Raw genomic sequence first — 15,314 nt, forward strand, 5'->3', positions numbered from 1 at the left:
ATGAAAAAGAATCACAATTTTAGAGCATGCTCCCAGTAGAAATCCCAGTAGATGTAGTGTTAGTATATTTGGATAGCATGAATCACTGTATCATGGTAAAGTTATTGCAACAAGCGGTCATTATAAAATAAAATAAAATTGAATTGAATTACATACTGCTTTTGGGATGTTTTAAATAAGAATACTAAATGTATTATTCTTCTTCTTCTTCTTATTATTATTATTATTATTGTTATTAGTTTCCATTTACTCTTTTTTCTGCAATGACAGGGAGTCCTATTTTGTAACAGATTTAATATATAACAAAAAAACAAATTATTAAATCGTGTAGGTCAGCGCATGCGCAGTGCCTTTAGGAAGCACGTATCGATGGTAGCATCATTTGACAGAACACTTGCTCTTTTTCTTTTAACGTTCAACGCTACGCTTTTTGTTTGTGGGCAGCCACGCATGCGCAGTAGTTTCCCCTGCCTTCAGCTCATAGCTAACATAGCTAGCTAGCAAATGACTTCAAGGAACGACTGTAAAACAAGAGTTTGATCAGGAATTTGACTTAAATCTTCAAAATACAGCACGATGAGTATGAGCCTTTTCTGAACTAGCCGTACTTATGTGTTTATTAGTTTCGTGCATGGTCTGTGCAACTCGGGGTTTGTAGCTAGCTGTTAGCTGTTAGCTGTAGTCGTTACGAAGTTGGTAGCTAGGGTAGCTAACGTTAAGTACTTAGCTAGCACTTTATCTAATGTAGGCTAATGTTGTTCAGCGCTAAAGCAGCTGGTTTAATAACGTTATAGTCTGGTCATAAAATTTTATTAGTGTTTAGGTAGTTAATGAAGGTTAGTAGTGAAACTATGAAGTTAGCTAGGTTTGCTATTTATGGCTCGTAGCTGTAGACACTGGGAATTGAGTGGTTAGCTTACTAGCTAGCATTGAGAAGTTGGGTTAGTTTTGTTTTGATCTCTGTAATAAGACCTCTATGTGTTTTCTGTCATGGCTCTCACTCTGTTTTCTGCTTTTATTTTTTAAATACAGGTTCTGCCCCTCCAATCTCATCTCTACGCCTCTTGGTTCCACCCTTGCGCCTGATGTCCGCTTTCATGTGGCAGATTGCCCAACGTCAGAAAGTGGAACACTATGGAAAGCTGGAAGAGTTTGTGTCTGTGGTCACAAAGCTGGTTCCTGAGGTGTTGACCAGCAGACAGAAGGCTACACTGATAATGGGGCTGAGAGCAAAAGTGAGTAATCAGGGCTGTGCTATAATACATGCCATTCAGGTTAGATTAACATCTATGGTGGGCTTGTTCTGAATTTAGGAAAGGTAGCTTAAAATGGTATTGCACTGGAACTCTTCCACGCTTCTAACATGCACGTCACATAAACATGTTTAATGCAGTAAAATGCAACATGGCCAAGAGTCCCTCTTTTCCACCTCAAAACAATATCATTATGTGAAATATATCGGCATATTGTACGTCCCTAAAAAAGGACGACTAAATTTACAGGAAGGTGCAAGGGAGCCTATGTTAACCCTTTCAGACCTGAATTTTGTTCCAGCTATGGAAAAATACAGGAATGCTGTTTTCTGTCTGTGATGCACACAAAATAATACTCCACGATCTAATATAAAATCTATATTAGAATAAATCAACTTTTAAATTTAAATTTTGATTCCTGAATATGATAGTGTAAATTTTGTAAATCACAAAAATGAGCTTGTATTACTTTGCCTCATTTGTTTTGTAGTGCTGACATGCCCTAATGTCCGAGTTGCTGTTTTCTTTGTCCAGTGGAGTAGATGGAGCTAAGCTACTATTTTATTGGCTGATTTATGATCTATTCTGATGGACAACAATTAGTGTTCTTTGCAACAAAACATTTGAAAAAAAAAAAAGAAACTGCATGATGTCCATTGTAATTGACACAGGGTCTGAAAAGGATAAGGTTCTTGTGATCTCTATGTATTGTAAAAGATCTGATTATTAATTGTGAACTAATTGCTAATTTTTTTCAACAGATGATTCTGGAAATGTGTCGAGATGAAATGCCTGCAGACCTTCAGACAGTGAAGTCGCACATACACAGGATCCAGGCCTCTCATTCGTCAAAGGTCAGTTTGTTTAGTTAGCGAAGGTAATTAAGTAACATATTGTTGGTTCCTGGCTGCAGATAGGATTTTACAGTATTGCAGAAAATTACAGCATTGGTTTTTGACTTAGTGGTTTGACCAAAGTGCAGTTTTGATATTATAAATTGTCCATAATTGATAGTGAAAGAGTGCACAATTTAGCCTATGGAATTTTGCATCAGGTCTATGGTTGCAGGTCAGTTTGTGACAGCACAAAAAAATGTAAACAGTCCCTCTTCTAATAGGATTGTAAACCTATTTATTTATTCAGGGCAGTGATTCGGAAGTGGAGAGCTTGCAGGCAAACCTTCTCAAGCTTGTGCTCTGTCTGCTCGAAGACTCTGCCAAAAAGGAGCACTTCTTTCAGGTCAGTGCATGTTCAAGGACATCACAAACTTTCAACTTGAATACAATCATGGAGGCACAGTTCCAAATACATGTATACATACAAATATATATTAAATATTTGATACATATTTTAAAAATGGTCTATTCAAGTGTTGGTCATTATATCTAATTGAATTGCACAATGTACAGTTGTCAGTAGTGCAATGTGTGGAACATTTAAAGTTAAGGGCACTCTTGTTTGCACTGTAATCACTAGGAAGTGTTCCCAGTTGAGTATGGTCCTGAGTTTGACAAAGCACTACAGGTCCTGGTTGGTCATTTTCTCTCCAGACTGGAACAGCTGCTGCCTGTGCCAAATTTTAAACAGGTATGTTCCTATTTATATGTAATAAATATAAATGGTTCCAAACTGGAAATGAGTGTCAGTAATGTGTGAAAAAATCATATTTGTTCCAGACATCTTCTATGCTCAGTGCCTGCCAGTGGGAATTGAATGAGTGTGTGGAGTCTGTTTGTAGAACAGATAATTTGCTACCCTTGATGCGAAGCAACATTTGTGGAACTTTGGAGGATAATGGTAAGATTTATTACTCAGCATAACTGACGTTCTAAATTTGTTCATCTACAAGGTGTAATTTAAAAAGTTTGGCATTTTGTTGATGTTTTTAACTGCAGACATTTAATCTTGTCAGGCAGCAAAAGTTGTAGCATGGCATGTCTGATTTAATGTACCTTCCATGACATTGCCCATCGTGCAATGTTGATGCTGCTGCTGCAGCAGTATCTGCATGTTATTAAAATAATTTACTTTGTTGGACAGCAATTTAATGAAAGAAAACTGAGGGAATTAATTTCAAGTTTGTGTGTGTGTCCTATAAGCTCTCCCATCGATAGTGGAGGACAGAATCATCTCCTCGCTGTCTCACTCTCCCCTGATGGACACAGTTATATCCAGCCAGGGTAACGAGCAGTCGGACGCACAGCCTCCCCTCAGCTCAGACATCCCTGTCCAGACATCTCAGGATGTGGAGCAGGAACAGGAAGCGGATGATCCTGGTGACCACGATGAATTACTTGCTTCAGGTTTTGAAGAAACTGTATCCACAGAACAACCCAACACTGCTCAGTCTTTAGCAGCCAATGTGGAATCAGCAGAGGAAGATACAGAGAGTCAGCACTTTGAAATAGAGATCACGGAGGCTATTAAGAATTTGGAAAAAGAGACCGAAATGCCAACTCAAGTGAATGCTCCGATACCATGTACCGAAATGTCAGAAGTTAACCAAGAGCTGGAGAATGCAGAAGAATTGGAGATTGTAACTTCTGAACCTTCTCTGGCTTCAGAAGAAATTACAACTTCTCAGTCTAAAGTCCAGATCACCAGAGTCCCACTTACAAAAATCACCCTGCCTCTGGAGCTTTCACGTTCATCCAAGGATGCTCACAACAGTAGGTGTTTTTTTATTATTTTGATTTTATGAAAGCATATGTAGTATGGGCTGAAAAGTGTATTTGTGTAAAGTGGGTCAAATCTGATTTTCTAATCAAATCCACTGTTCTTTTTTATCCTTTTCCACTGTATTTGACATTCGTCTGAACAGTTATAGACCTTAACTGAAAACGTTTTATCTTCATCATAACAGGAGCTATCTAGGAGTTGCAGTGTAAAATAGGGCATGTTATTGGTTTCTTCTAACTTTAACCCTTTTCTTTTCATTTTAATTTGACACTGCAGCCACATTCTCCTGTAGCCACATAAAGATATTTTGTCAGGAGCACTTGCAGTATGCAGTAGCAGAGAAATCACCCCAAGAGTACTTGCTTTACTATACTAAAACACTCACTTACTGCTGTCATTAATTTTTCCTTCTCCTCAGCATTTCAGGTTGGCTTAACGTAACATTTGCTCGAATTCTGATCTGGCTGTTCAGACTGAGCCTCATTGCTGTGTTTAAATAAAAAATGTTAAATTCAGTTTGTTTTTTTATTATGCCTTTTTTTGTGGTTGTCAAATGTGTCAGACTGAATTTTGGTGCTGTGTGGGATGGAATATGCAAATCGTACGTTTATTATTTGGCAAAGCGTTTGTTCATCTGTCTTCTTGTGCAGGCTAAAGCTGGTTGCTGTTTTAAAACGCACAAATTTATGTCCTTATTACATTCTGTTTAAGGTTAGGAGATGGCAACAGCTCCTGTTGTCCATAATGGAGAGACAATCACTGTTTAGACTCATTATCTCAGCAATGACATACTGCATGGGGATGAGTTTAAATTGTGGGTTTAATCACGGACAGATATTTTAACACTGCTATAACGTGGTTTAAATGTGTCCCAGACCACCTCCTGATGTGGTTTGGATGATTTGATTTGATCTGTTTCAAATGTGTCTTGGGTGTGTTTACATTTACAAATACTTGAAAACTTAAACCAGAAGAAGTGATTAAATGATAATGTTTTTTTTTACGATTCCCAAATGTGTATTGTTACCATGAGAATCAAAAGGTTTTTGAGAAAAGAAATTGTATAAGTATTTATATATAATATATTTATATATATATATTTTTTTTTTTTGTTACAGATGAAGACCCTGAATCATCTGATTCTGCCCAGGACCCCAGCAGTCCTTCTGCTTCTGTCTCTTCTGGAAATACACCTTTCAAAAGTTCTCTACTCTTTAGCAGGAGACTTCACAAGTGTCCTCGGTGCAGCAAGCGTTTTGCTTTCCGCTCTGAGCTTCTTAAACACCAGCAGACACACACCGGCAGCACAGAATCCCCAAAGTGCTGTGAATGTGGCCAGATATTTAAAGATGCAAAGCAGCTGGCTCTCCACCGACAGAAGAACTGCAAGGCGAGGACATACAAGTGCATCAAGTGTGGAGCAGGCTTTAAGTCTCTGTCTAGCTGGTACACCCACCAGCGGGTTCACAAAGCGGTGTGCATGCACAAATGCCCTGAATGTGGGAAAGTGTTCCGCAGTCTAACAGGGCTGGTATCTCACAGGCGAGAGCATGCGGCCTCTATGGTAAATGGAGGTTATACCTGTGACAAATGTGATTTGACTTTTGGGTCGTACCGGGCCAGAGTGATGCACCAAAAGAAGCATGAGGTCAAAGCTCAGGCTCCTCCACGAAAAGAGCGGGAGCCGGGCAAGTGCCGCTTTTGCGAGGAGACCTTTATCATGGTCAGCGACTTGAGGGTCCACTTGAAAACCCACCCTGAGTACAGGCCACATCAGTGCGACCAGTGCGGGAAGTGCTTTGCGTTGCGCAGCAGTCTGTTAGCCCATCTTTCCAATCATACTGGAGAAAAGCCGCTGCTTTGTACCCAGTGTGGAAAGCGCTTTTTTAATAAAATCCAGCTCAAATCGCACATGAGGTGCCATTCAGGCGAAAGGCCACACATGTGCCCTCACTGTGGAAAGTGCTTCTCGCTGCTAGGCAACTTGAACATCCATGTGAGAATACATACGGGAGAAAAGCCCTATGTGTGCCACCAGTGTGGAAAAGGCTTCATATCGGCAGGAGACTTGCAGGTGCACCAGCGCAGCCACACAGGCGAGAAGCCCTACTTCTGCAACGTCTGTGAGAAGAGGTTTGTAGTGTCCAGTCACCTGACTGCGCACAAGCGTGTCCACACGGGCGAGCGGCCCTTTTGCTGCACCCAGTGCGGGAAGACCTTCGTCAGGAGATATGACTGGAACAAACACATGTACACACACTCAGGGATCAAACCGTACCCCTGCAACATCTGCCAAAAGAGTTACACGCGTCGCACGCATTTAAACAGGCACATGCAAAGCCACGCTGCCCATCTGCAATGATTCAGTGTCCGTCTGATGGACTGCTATTTATGCAAGTCGCACTAGAAGCTGTTCTAATAAGCAGAAGAAGTGTTTACTTGAAGGAAGGACATTCCAGTGAAAGGTTTCAGAAGCACATTTGCCCCTATGTTGTGTTGACCAAATGCTAATGCAGATATGTATAATAAACCAATAAATGCTGGCTGTATAGTTTGTCAAACTATTGTGAGTGTGTGTGTTTTAGGCAGTGTTAGCAGAATGTCTTGGAGAAATATTGCAATTTCTAATTTTTTATTATATATGAGATGTAAGCTTTTCTCCAAACACCCAGCGGCAAAAAAAAAAAATCGTTTTGCGTGAACAATCCTCTAATTGATTTTCTTTTCTTTAATTCCTTCTGCTCAGAAATAGATGTAAATATTTAGTATCTATTAGCTGCTAAGTATATACAGGTAATCTCAAAAAAGTTACTTTATTTCAGTAACAATTCTGTTAAAAATGTGAAACTTATATATAGATGATAATTTTTTTAATATTATATAAGACCAATTGGTAATTTTGACAGTGTGCCAAGTCCTGCTGGAAAATTAAATCTGCATCTTCATAAAAGTTGTCAGCAGAGGGAAGCATGAAGTGCTGTTAGATTTTCTGGGAAAACACTGCACTGACTTTGGACTTAATATAACACAGTGGGCCAACACCAGCAGATGACCTTCTGCTAACAACTTTTATGGAAATGCTGATTTCATTTTCCAGCAGGATTTCACACACTTCCCACAATGCCAAAAGTAATTGGTCTTATGTAATATTTAAATTTTCTGAGACACTGATTTTTGGGGTTTCATTGGCTGTGAGCTATATTCATCAACAATAAAAGAAACAAATGCTTAAAACAAATTTTCAAAGTCTCATGGAAGTTACGGGAGTCTACCGCATATCGATAACGGCTCCAAGATGCTGCAAATCAGATAAAATCTCCCAGAATCTAGAACGAGTGACCCAAGAGTGAACTCAAATCCACACACAGGCAACACAGACTTGTTTTCCCCAATCGTGAGTGAAAGAGAGGGAGAGAAAGGCACTCATATTCATTAAACAAAACAGAGAGGGTTTGATTGGCCTGTTCTCTGCAAAAAGTCTGTGAAGCAGCCAATTAGTTTTTAGTGTGGGCGTGTTTTTTTTCCCCCCTTCTTTCACCTTTCACTCGTTTCACCTATGACTATTCTAAAGTATATCCTTGTCTGGTAAAGGTAAAAAACAATTAAAGTCTTGCCTGCTGTACAGTTTGTAATGGTGATTTTAGCATTGCTCACAGGAGACTAAATGACTGCAAAAGGCATGTTGAGGTGAGTTATATATATATAGCTCTTAGTTTCTGAATCAATTTCTCAGATATTGCTATGTTTTGAGTGAAATGAACATTGTTTATTCTCTAAACTACAGACTGCATTTCTCTCAAAGTCCAGGTCCGGCGGTACCTACCTGGAAATAATTTTTAACTGTTAAAATAGATCACTCTGTAGGTAAATACATCTATATAATATGAGTTTCACATTTTAAACTGAATGAAGAAAATAAAGTAACTTTTCAATTATATGCTATGGCGGAGCTCCGGGTCAGTAGGGGGCGGTAAAGCTGGTGTGCGGGTTAGACAGTCCGCTCTGAGGGAAGTGGAGGGGAGGAAGCGCGGGGTGCAGATGATGGCGGACCAGTCCTCTTATTTCTATTAAACTGATCAGAAGATCTCTCTGAAACAGCGGCATGGGTATGGATACTCAGTATTTACGGATCATTATTATTATACCCTGATAATTCACTGTGCTGTATACGCGTCTAGTACTCCGCTAGTTCGCAGATAAATAGCTAAACATTAACGGCAGACAGCCTGACAGCCAGGAAGTTTAGCTAGCTTTAGCTAACTTACCTAGTTAGCTAGTTAACCTGGGGTTAGTTCATGTAAATGTATATAACCGGTTAAAAATTCGATTCATTAACTATATTAGATAGTATCATTTTAACTATTTCCTAACAAGTGTTTTATGTAGTTTATTTTCTTAAAACCCTGTAGTTTCATGTATCACCTGCACCAAAACAAATGAACCAACTCATACAGGGCAGATAATGATTAACCCTCCTGTTATGTTCCGGATCAATTTGACCCGTTTTAAAGTTTGAAGATCTAGGAAAAATAGTTAAAAGTGTTTTTTAGTATGAAACCTCTTCTGCTTGCCTTAAGTAGTGTAATCCACATATAATATGAAAACGGTTCCTCACATATATCACATATTTACCAGCACTCCCTGCAAAAACTAAAACGAAGTTGTATTGTTATGTTTCAATGTTAAGTAAAACTATTGTTTTATATGTTGGTCTTTTAAACGTAATAAAGTAGTGAAACATTAAAAAAGTTTAAACATGTATGTTTTTATATAAAACGAGTGAATTATTCTAATTGAACCGTTACATGTTAGAGGTCTTTCAATATTTAGGTGCACTAAATATTGATAGAATAATTAGCAATGGAGTTAGTTAAGCTTGTAAGGATTTTTGGGGTTTCAGGCATCTTTTGGATAATTATACATGCATCGGCTCAAATTAACCCCAGAATACCATTGCTGTTCCTGACAGATAAACATAATAGGGGGGTTAAATGAGCTAAGCTGGGTGGGAACTAGTTGAAGGGCAGGGAAGCATTGAGTTGATTATACTAGAAAAAAAAATAGTTTAGTAAGTTGTCACAAATATAAATAAACAATTAATTGGGCCAGTTGTTTGTATTATCAATAAATATTTTCTTGGAATAAAAAAAACTGTTACACATAATTATGGTAACACTATGCTTCTAATGTATATCCCAAACGGCCAGAAAAATGTACCCAATATTAATGAATAGTTGTTAAAAATTATGCATTAAAGTAAAGATAAAAAAACATTTATAATTCTGCTCTAATTTTTGCAGGTTCTCCTCTTCCTCTCACCTCGCTGCGCCTGCTGGTGCCTCCACTGCGTCTCATGTCTGCCTTCATGTGGCAAGTGGTCAAGCAGCAGAAGTTGGAGCATTTTAATAAACTGGAAGAGTACATCCTTCTCCTGATTAAGATGTTTCCAGAGATTCTGAGTGACAGACAGAAGACAGCATTAGTGATGGGTCTCAGAGCGAAGGTGAGAATCCATCAGATGTACACTTGACAGTTATTACGTAATGAAATACAACATCCCTGCAATGGGTTGTTTTACATATATTAAATGACCTGACTTTGGCAGTAGTTCAATCAATGCACTTGAATGTTGTTGCTGTCAGGCACACCAGATTACCATTATGTCAAAAAGTGAAAACAGCAAGAATAAAGATATGTTTTTGTCTGATAGTGACCTCATGCAGCTTATGTATGTGACATGAGTGAGTAACTGTATTTCTAATTGTAATTCTAATTGCATTAGAACATTTTTATTCTTGTTACAGATGATGCTTGAAATGTGTAAAGATGAGGTGCCAGTCGACTTGGAGACGATCAAGGCTCGTCTTCACACCATTGAGTCCAAGGTGGCAAAATTTTCCTCATGTATAATATTAGTCTTGTCAGTCATACACTGCTTTTCTTTTACTTTTGCCATGATGAGTTTTAAAAGCTTTTTTAATTAGTTGTTAAAAGTCATTTTTATCAGGTACACTGTAGAGATGGACTGTTATGGCTAGATAAACCTGATTAGACAAGGACACCCACTCTTTTTTGCGGGTGATATTAATTGCTGGTTGTCTTTTAGTACTATTGTTTCCGTGTGTATTCCAATCAAACTTGGTAATGCATCATCGTGCAGGGCTTCTGTAATGCCTCATAATAAAATGTACATTACGTTTGAAAATTAAACACATTAAAAATGCTGTCAAGCTCCAAGCACCAGCCAGGAGAGCCATATATTCCTTTACAGAACTGGACTGCCGAGCACAAAGTGACATGATTAGTTTATCAGTGTTTGCTAGCTCTGCCCTGTACTGATACTGTCCTGGGCTAAGTGATGAAGTGTCTGTACTGTATCACTGTATTACAATAGTCTGTATGTAATGTGTAAACATAGACCCTGTACATGTTATTTTTCTTCATTTGTGACAATAAATTTAAAAGGTGTAGTTTTAGCAGTATTTATAACTATGTTTTTTTCTTTCTTCAGGCATCAGGTTCAGAGGTGGAAAATTTGCAGTGTAAATTGTTAAAGCTTATTCTGAGCCTTTTGGAAGACCCAGTAAAAAAGGAGCATTTCTTTCAGGTAAGCCTTTAGGTAGTTTTTATGAATTCTAGCGTTGGTTTTTGTTTTTTTTTATACTTTGGGTTATTTGTGAGGGGCAGGATTTAAAAAGCTGTTATGTAATAAAACTCAACAAAAACTATTTAGTTACTGTGAAACAACCAACTAGCTAGCAGCGTTAAGTAGAGTTTGAAAACATCTGATTAGCTGTTGAAAGACTGAGACCAACTGAATAAATGAATGGAATCAGGTAATCTACTGCTTGTTTGGGATTAAAGCCTGGAGCCACACTAGTCCCTTGCAATGAGATAGATAAACCTTACTCAAGGCTTACTGAGTTATGTGTGAATATATTGGAAAATCTGAAGGAATAACACAAAGCTTGCAAAAAAAAAAAAAAAAAACTTCGTATTTGACTTCTGTGTGCTCAAGTTAATGTTACTTTTGTTCACATGGCAATCACTAGGAAGTGTTCCCGTTTGAGTATGGTCCTGACTTTGACAAAGCACTACAGGTGCTGGTTGGACATTTTCTCTCCAGGCTGGAACAGCTGCTGCCTGTGCCAAACTTTAAACAGGTGTAGTATTTGTACTACATTTTATTACATGGTTACCTGATCTTGTGTAATAGTTTAGGCACTCTTTATATTGCATGTGATTTGATTACAAACTTTTGCATAGAACTGTATGCTTTACAAACCATCTAACAAAACTTTGCAAAGTGTACCACGTACACTGCTTTTCAAACTGCTGTTTTAAACTGCTGTTTTAGGCTGCCTCTTGGCTGAGTACAGAGACCACCGTTTGGGAGAATGTGGTGGAGAATAATTGGGATCCCAGATACTTGCTGCCTTTGCTTCGAAGTGACTATCAGGGAACTCTGGAGACAAACGGTAAGGCATAATTAACACCATTTGCGAGGGGATGTTTAACAGTAACTTGTGGTGTATCATTATATCTAATAACAGTAGCCCTATGCTTCTTGCTTGAAAGAACAGCCTTTGTAATTTCAGGGACTCTGCCTTCATGTTTCTGCCATGGTTTCTGCTTAGTTCTGAATATCTTGAAATCACTGAATCGTTAACAATTTGTTAAAACAGCAAATTAGAAAAAGTTGAGAAAGCTTGAAAAGAACAAAGAACTACAGTGTTTCTTATGTTTACTTTTATTTGAATGGTAACAGTATTACAAAAGGTATTTAAGGTATTATCTAAATAATGTAATTTAATTTGTTAATATTCATCTATTCCTGCATTTCAGGCTTGCAACTTATTACAAAAAAAGTTTAGGTCTAGTAATGAAGTAAAAAACTTGCGATGATCCATGAAAATCTTTAAGGAGCAAAGGTGGGCAGCTTATCTCTAGTTTATGCATAAGAAATATTGAAAGTCAAAGGATATGGAAGAAACGTTTTCCGTACTGTCCCAAATTTTGATATTGTGTTGATGAATTGTTGCAATTAAAAGAGCTCAGAGTTTAAACTAGTTGATCTAATATTTACATATTGTTTCATCTATTGATTGTCTAAAGGTCTCCCATCTGTTGTTGAGGACAGAGTCATCTCTACTTTGTCTCTGCCACCTTTGACTGATGTGGTCACAGACTGTGAGAGTAATGCTGAAAACCAATCAGAACATTCCGTGTGCCTAAAGTGGTCTGTCGAGATAAATCAGAATGGCTCGAGTGTAAACCAGGAAGTAAGCCAGGAGAGTGTGACAGATGTGCCGGCCGTTGAAATCTTCACTTCAGTTGAAGTAGAAGACTACATTGTGACTGAGATGATTGCAGAGTCTGAAGCACCAACAGGCAGCCTGCAAGAAGAAGTGCATTTGATGGAGAAAAACATTGAAGAAAGTCTTGTCTGTGAGGTTGAAGAGGAAGCAACGGACATCGCTCAAAGCGAGAATGAGAACAGAGCATCAGCAGACAATGCAGCTCCAGCTGAAATTGACCCTGATGTACATGAACCTGATGAACATGAACCTGATGAACATGAACCTGATGAACATGAATCTGATGTACATGAATCTGATGTACATGAACCTGAGCCAAGCTCTGTGATCTCTGGCTGTAATTCAGATCTGAAGAACGTCTCTGAAGAAGCTGCTGAGAAAGATCCTCAGACCAACAGTGGCCACCTGCTGAAAGTGGTTGTTCCTAGTCGTCTGATTCCAATAATTAAACAAGTCCGCCTGCCTTCAGTTTCTCTCTCTCGCTGCACTAGTGACCCCGGACCTCTTAAGTGAGTGTATTTTTATAAATTGTTTACGTATACGTTGTATATATATTTTTTAAAAACAGTAATTACTGTATACTCTTATTTTTTTTTTTTTTTTTTACAGAATGGGCTCTGCGGTCTTAAAGAAATCTGCATCTTCCTCAAGTAAGACATTTTATGTACAACCCCAATTCCATAAAAGTTGGCACACTGTGATATAAAATGTAATATTAAATGTAAATAAAAACAATGCAATATTTCACAAATCTCATGTTCTAACGTATTATTCAGAATAGAACTTAGAACACCTATATGTTGTGAAAGTAAGATATCTTACTATTTTATTAAAAACATTAACTCGTTTAGAGGACAGAGGTTCAACAATCTCCAAAAAAGTGCATCTAAAAATCTGTGCATCTAAATGTTCAGGAATCTTTGCTCAAGAGACAAGGGCCACAGTCAGTGTTGAATGCTGGTGATCTTTGGACCCTCAGGTGGCACTGCAATAAAAACAGGCCTCATTCTCTATTGGAGATCATTCTCCATTCAATCCACAAATGCAAGTTAAAGCTTGTATCATTCTAAAAGAAGCCATATGTCCTCTATAGCAAAATCCGGAGACACAGCTTTCTTTTTTGGGCAAAAGCTCATTTTCAATTTAAAGTTTTGCTAAACAGAGAAGTTTTCTATTTTCTTGTTTGACATGTGGATTTTCTTCTATTCTAGAAAAAAGAGGCAAGACTAAAGCAAAGATTCAGAAGAAAAGACCGCACGCATGCTCTGAGTGTGGAATGTCCTTCAGGTGCCGGGTAGAGCTCAAAGCACACATGCGAAGACACACTGAAAAAGGACCCTACAAATGTCAGCCCTGTAAGCTGAATTTCAGGACCTATTTCCAGGCTTCTGTCCACCAGCGGAAGTGGCACAGCCAGGTGACATACTCCTGTTCCCAGTGTGACAAGAGCTTTCAGTCAATGAAGACATGGCTTATGCATCGCAAAGAGCACAGAGACAGAACGACGCACCGCTGCACCGACTGCGGCAAAGAGTGTATATCCCTGCAGGCTCTGATTAATCACTCCAAGGTTCACAACCACTTGGTGAGCGAACGTTTGCCGGACGCCTACAAATGCATCGCTTGTGGTGAAACTTTCTCCCTGAAAGAGGAATTTGTGAGCCACATGAGAACTCACAAACCTCGTGCCCCAATTGTGGACAGGGACAAAGCAGTAAAGCGCGCAAAGCGTCAACCAGGAGAGTGCCGGTTCTGCGGCCAGACGTTTTCTGTGATCGAGCTGCGGAACCATCTAAAAAGTCATCCGGAGTTTCGGCCTCATCAGTGCGACCACTGCGGCAAGTGTTTTGCCACTCTGCAAAGCCTGCTGGCCCACATATCCAATCACACGGGGGAGAAACCTCACGAATGCGAAGACTGCGGTAAGAAGTTCTTCAGCAGCACTCAGCTGAAGTCCCACATGAAGTGCCATTCCACAGAGAGGCCGTACTGCTGCTCCTACTGCGGGAAGTGCTTCCTCTCCATCGGCAACCTCACTATCCACACCAGGCGGCACACCGGCGAGAAACCGTACGTGTGCTTGGAGTGCGGAAAGGCCTTCAGTTCTGCCGGCTGCCTGCAGGTCCATCGTCGCTGCCACACTGGAGAGAAGCCATACCCCTGCAACATCTGTGGACGAAGCTTCATCGTGTCGAGCCACCGCGTGGTACACATGAGATCACACATGGGCGTGCGCCCTTACTCCTGCGAAATCTGCGGGAAAGCTTTCACGAGGAAACGCTGCTTGAGCGAACACGTGTTCAGCCACAGCGACGTGAAACCCTTTCCATGTTCCATCTGCTCGAAGAGCTTCACTCGCCGTGGCCACCTAAAGAGACACATGCAGTCCCACAGTGGAGACCCCAGCAGTGAAATCAGTTAAAAAACAAAACAAAGAAAAATTACCCTGAAAAACTAAAAATTTGTTTAGTCATTCTAACAATTCTTGAATTTGAATATGTGTGACTCAGTTTTGTTGTGGTGTTTACCATGAACTATGTAGAAAGTGCTTAAGAGTTACACAAATCAAAAAGCATTGTTATTAGAATGTTATTATTGTGTCAAGCAGTGTCAGGCAATTCTTCCTTGTATTAATTCATATATTTTGCAACAATAAAAAAAAAACTAATGGTAATATTTATATTTGAGAAAATGTACACTTTTGTAAGTCTATGCTTGCTGTAAAGACCAATAAAAAATGTGTTGGAGACAGAGTCTGACTGGTCTTAATCTGACTGGTTCTGACTACAGTGTTTGACAGTGTCAATGCTAAGATTACTGGGATCTCATTATGTTATAAAATATAAAACTCCAAATGTTTGTTTGAAACAAATACAAATAATTTACAATTTTTAATGAATGACACCATTAATAAAAACTATTTACCTGTATGTGTACACTGTACAGCTAAAATGCATTCACTTGTGCTGATGGAGGTAAGTACTTTTAACTCAGCCTAATATACAAAATTGCAGCTGACTGAGTGAAAAATAGTAAGAGTGTATTAGAGAGCAAAGTTGGCATC

At 39.0% G+C, this 15,314-nt stretch overlaps 3 protein-coding genes across 3 annotated transcripts in view; 2 read left to right on the forward strand and 1 right to left on the reverse strand.

Annotated features, from left to right (window-relative positions):
• terfa (telomeric repeat binding factor a) overlaps nt 1-15,314 on the reverse strand; it is a 285,122-nt gene that overhangs the window by 106,210 nt on the left and 163,598 nt on the right. The window lies entirely within an intron of this gene.
• On the forward strand, nt 425-6,493 carry zgc:171422 (uncharacterized protein LOC100001353 homolog). The gene is made up of 8 exons (XM_015605601.3): nt 425-580; nt 1,033-1,235; nt 2,015-2,107; nt 2,397-2,492; nt 2,730-2,840; nt 2,930-3,050; nt 3,353-3,922; nt 5,051-6,493. The coding sequence occupies exons 1-8, from the start codon at nt 577-579 to the stop codon at nt 6,292-6,294; spliced, it is 2,442 nt and encodes an 813-aa protein (XP_015461087.1). The 5' UTR covers nt 425-576; the 3' UTR covers nt 6,295-6,493.
• On the forward strand, nt 7,930-15,003 carry LOC103044524 (zinc finger protein 879). Its single transcript, XM_015605602.3, has 9 exons — nt 7,930-8,038; nt 9,233-9,435; nt 9,737-9,817; nt 10,444-10,539; nt 10,985-11,095; nt 11,290-11,410; nt 12,048-12,759; nt 12,860-12,900; nt 13,462-15,003. Exons 1-9 carry the CDS (start codon nt 8,035-8,037, stop codon nt 14,670-14,672), a joined length of 2,580 nt encoding a protein of 859 aa, XP_015461088.3. The 5' UTR covers nt 7,930-8,034; the 3' UTR covers nt 14,673-15,003.

This window comes from Astyanax mexicanus, chromosome 2, assembly GCF_023375975.1.
Source record: "Astyanax mexicanus isolate ESR-SI-001 chromosome 2, AstMex3_surface, whole genome shotgun sequence".
Taxonomy (NCBI): domain Eukaryota; kingdom Metazoa; phylum Chordata; class Actinopteri; order Characiformes; family Acestrorhamphidae; genus Astyanax; species Astyanax mexicanus.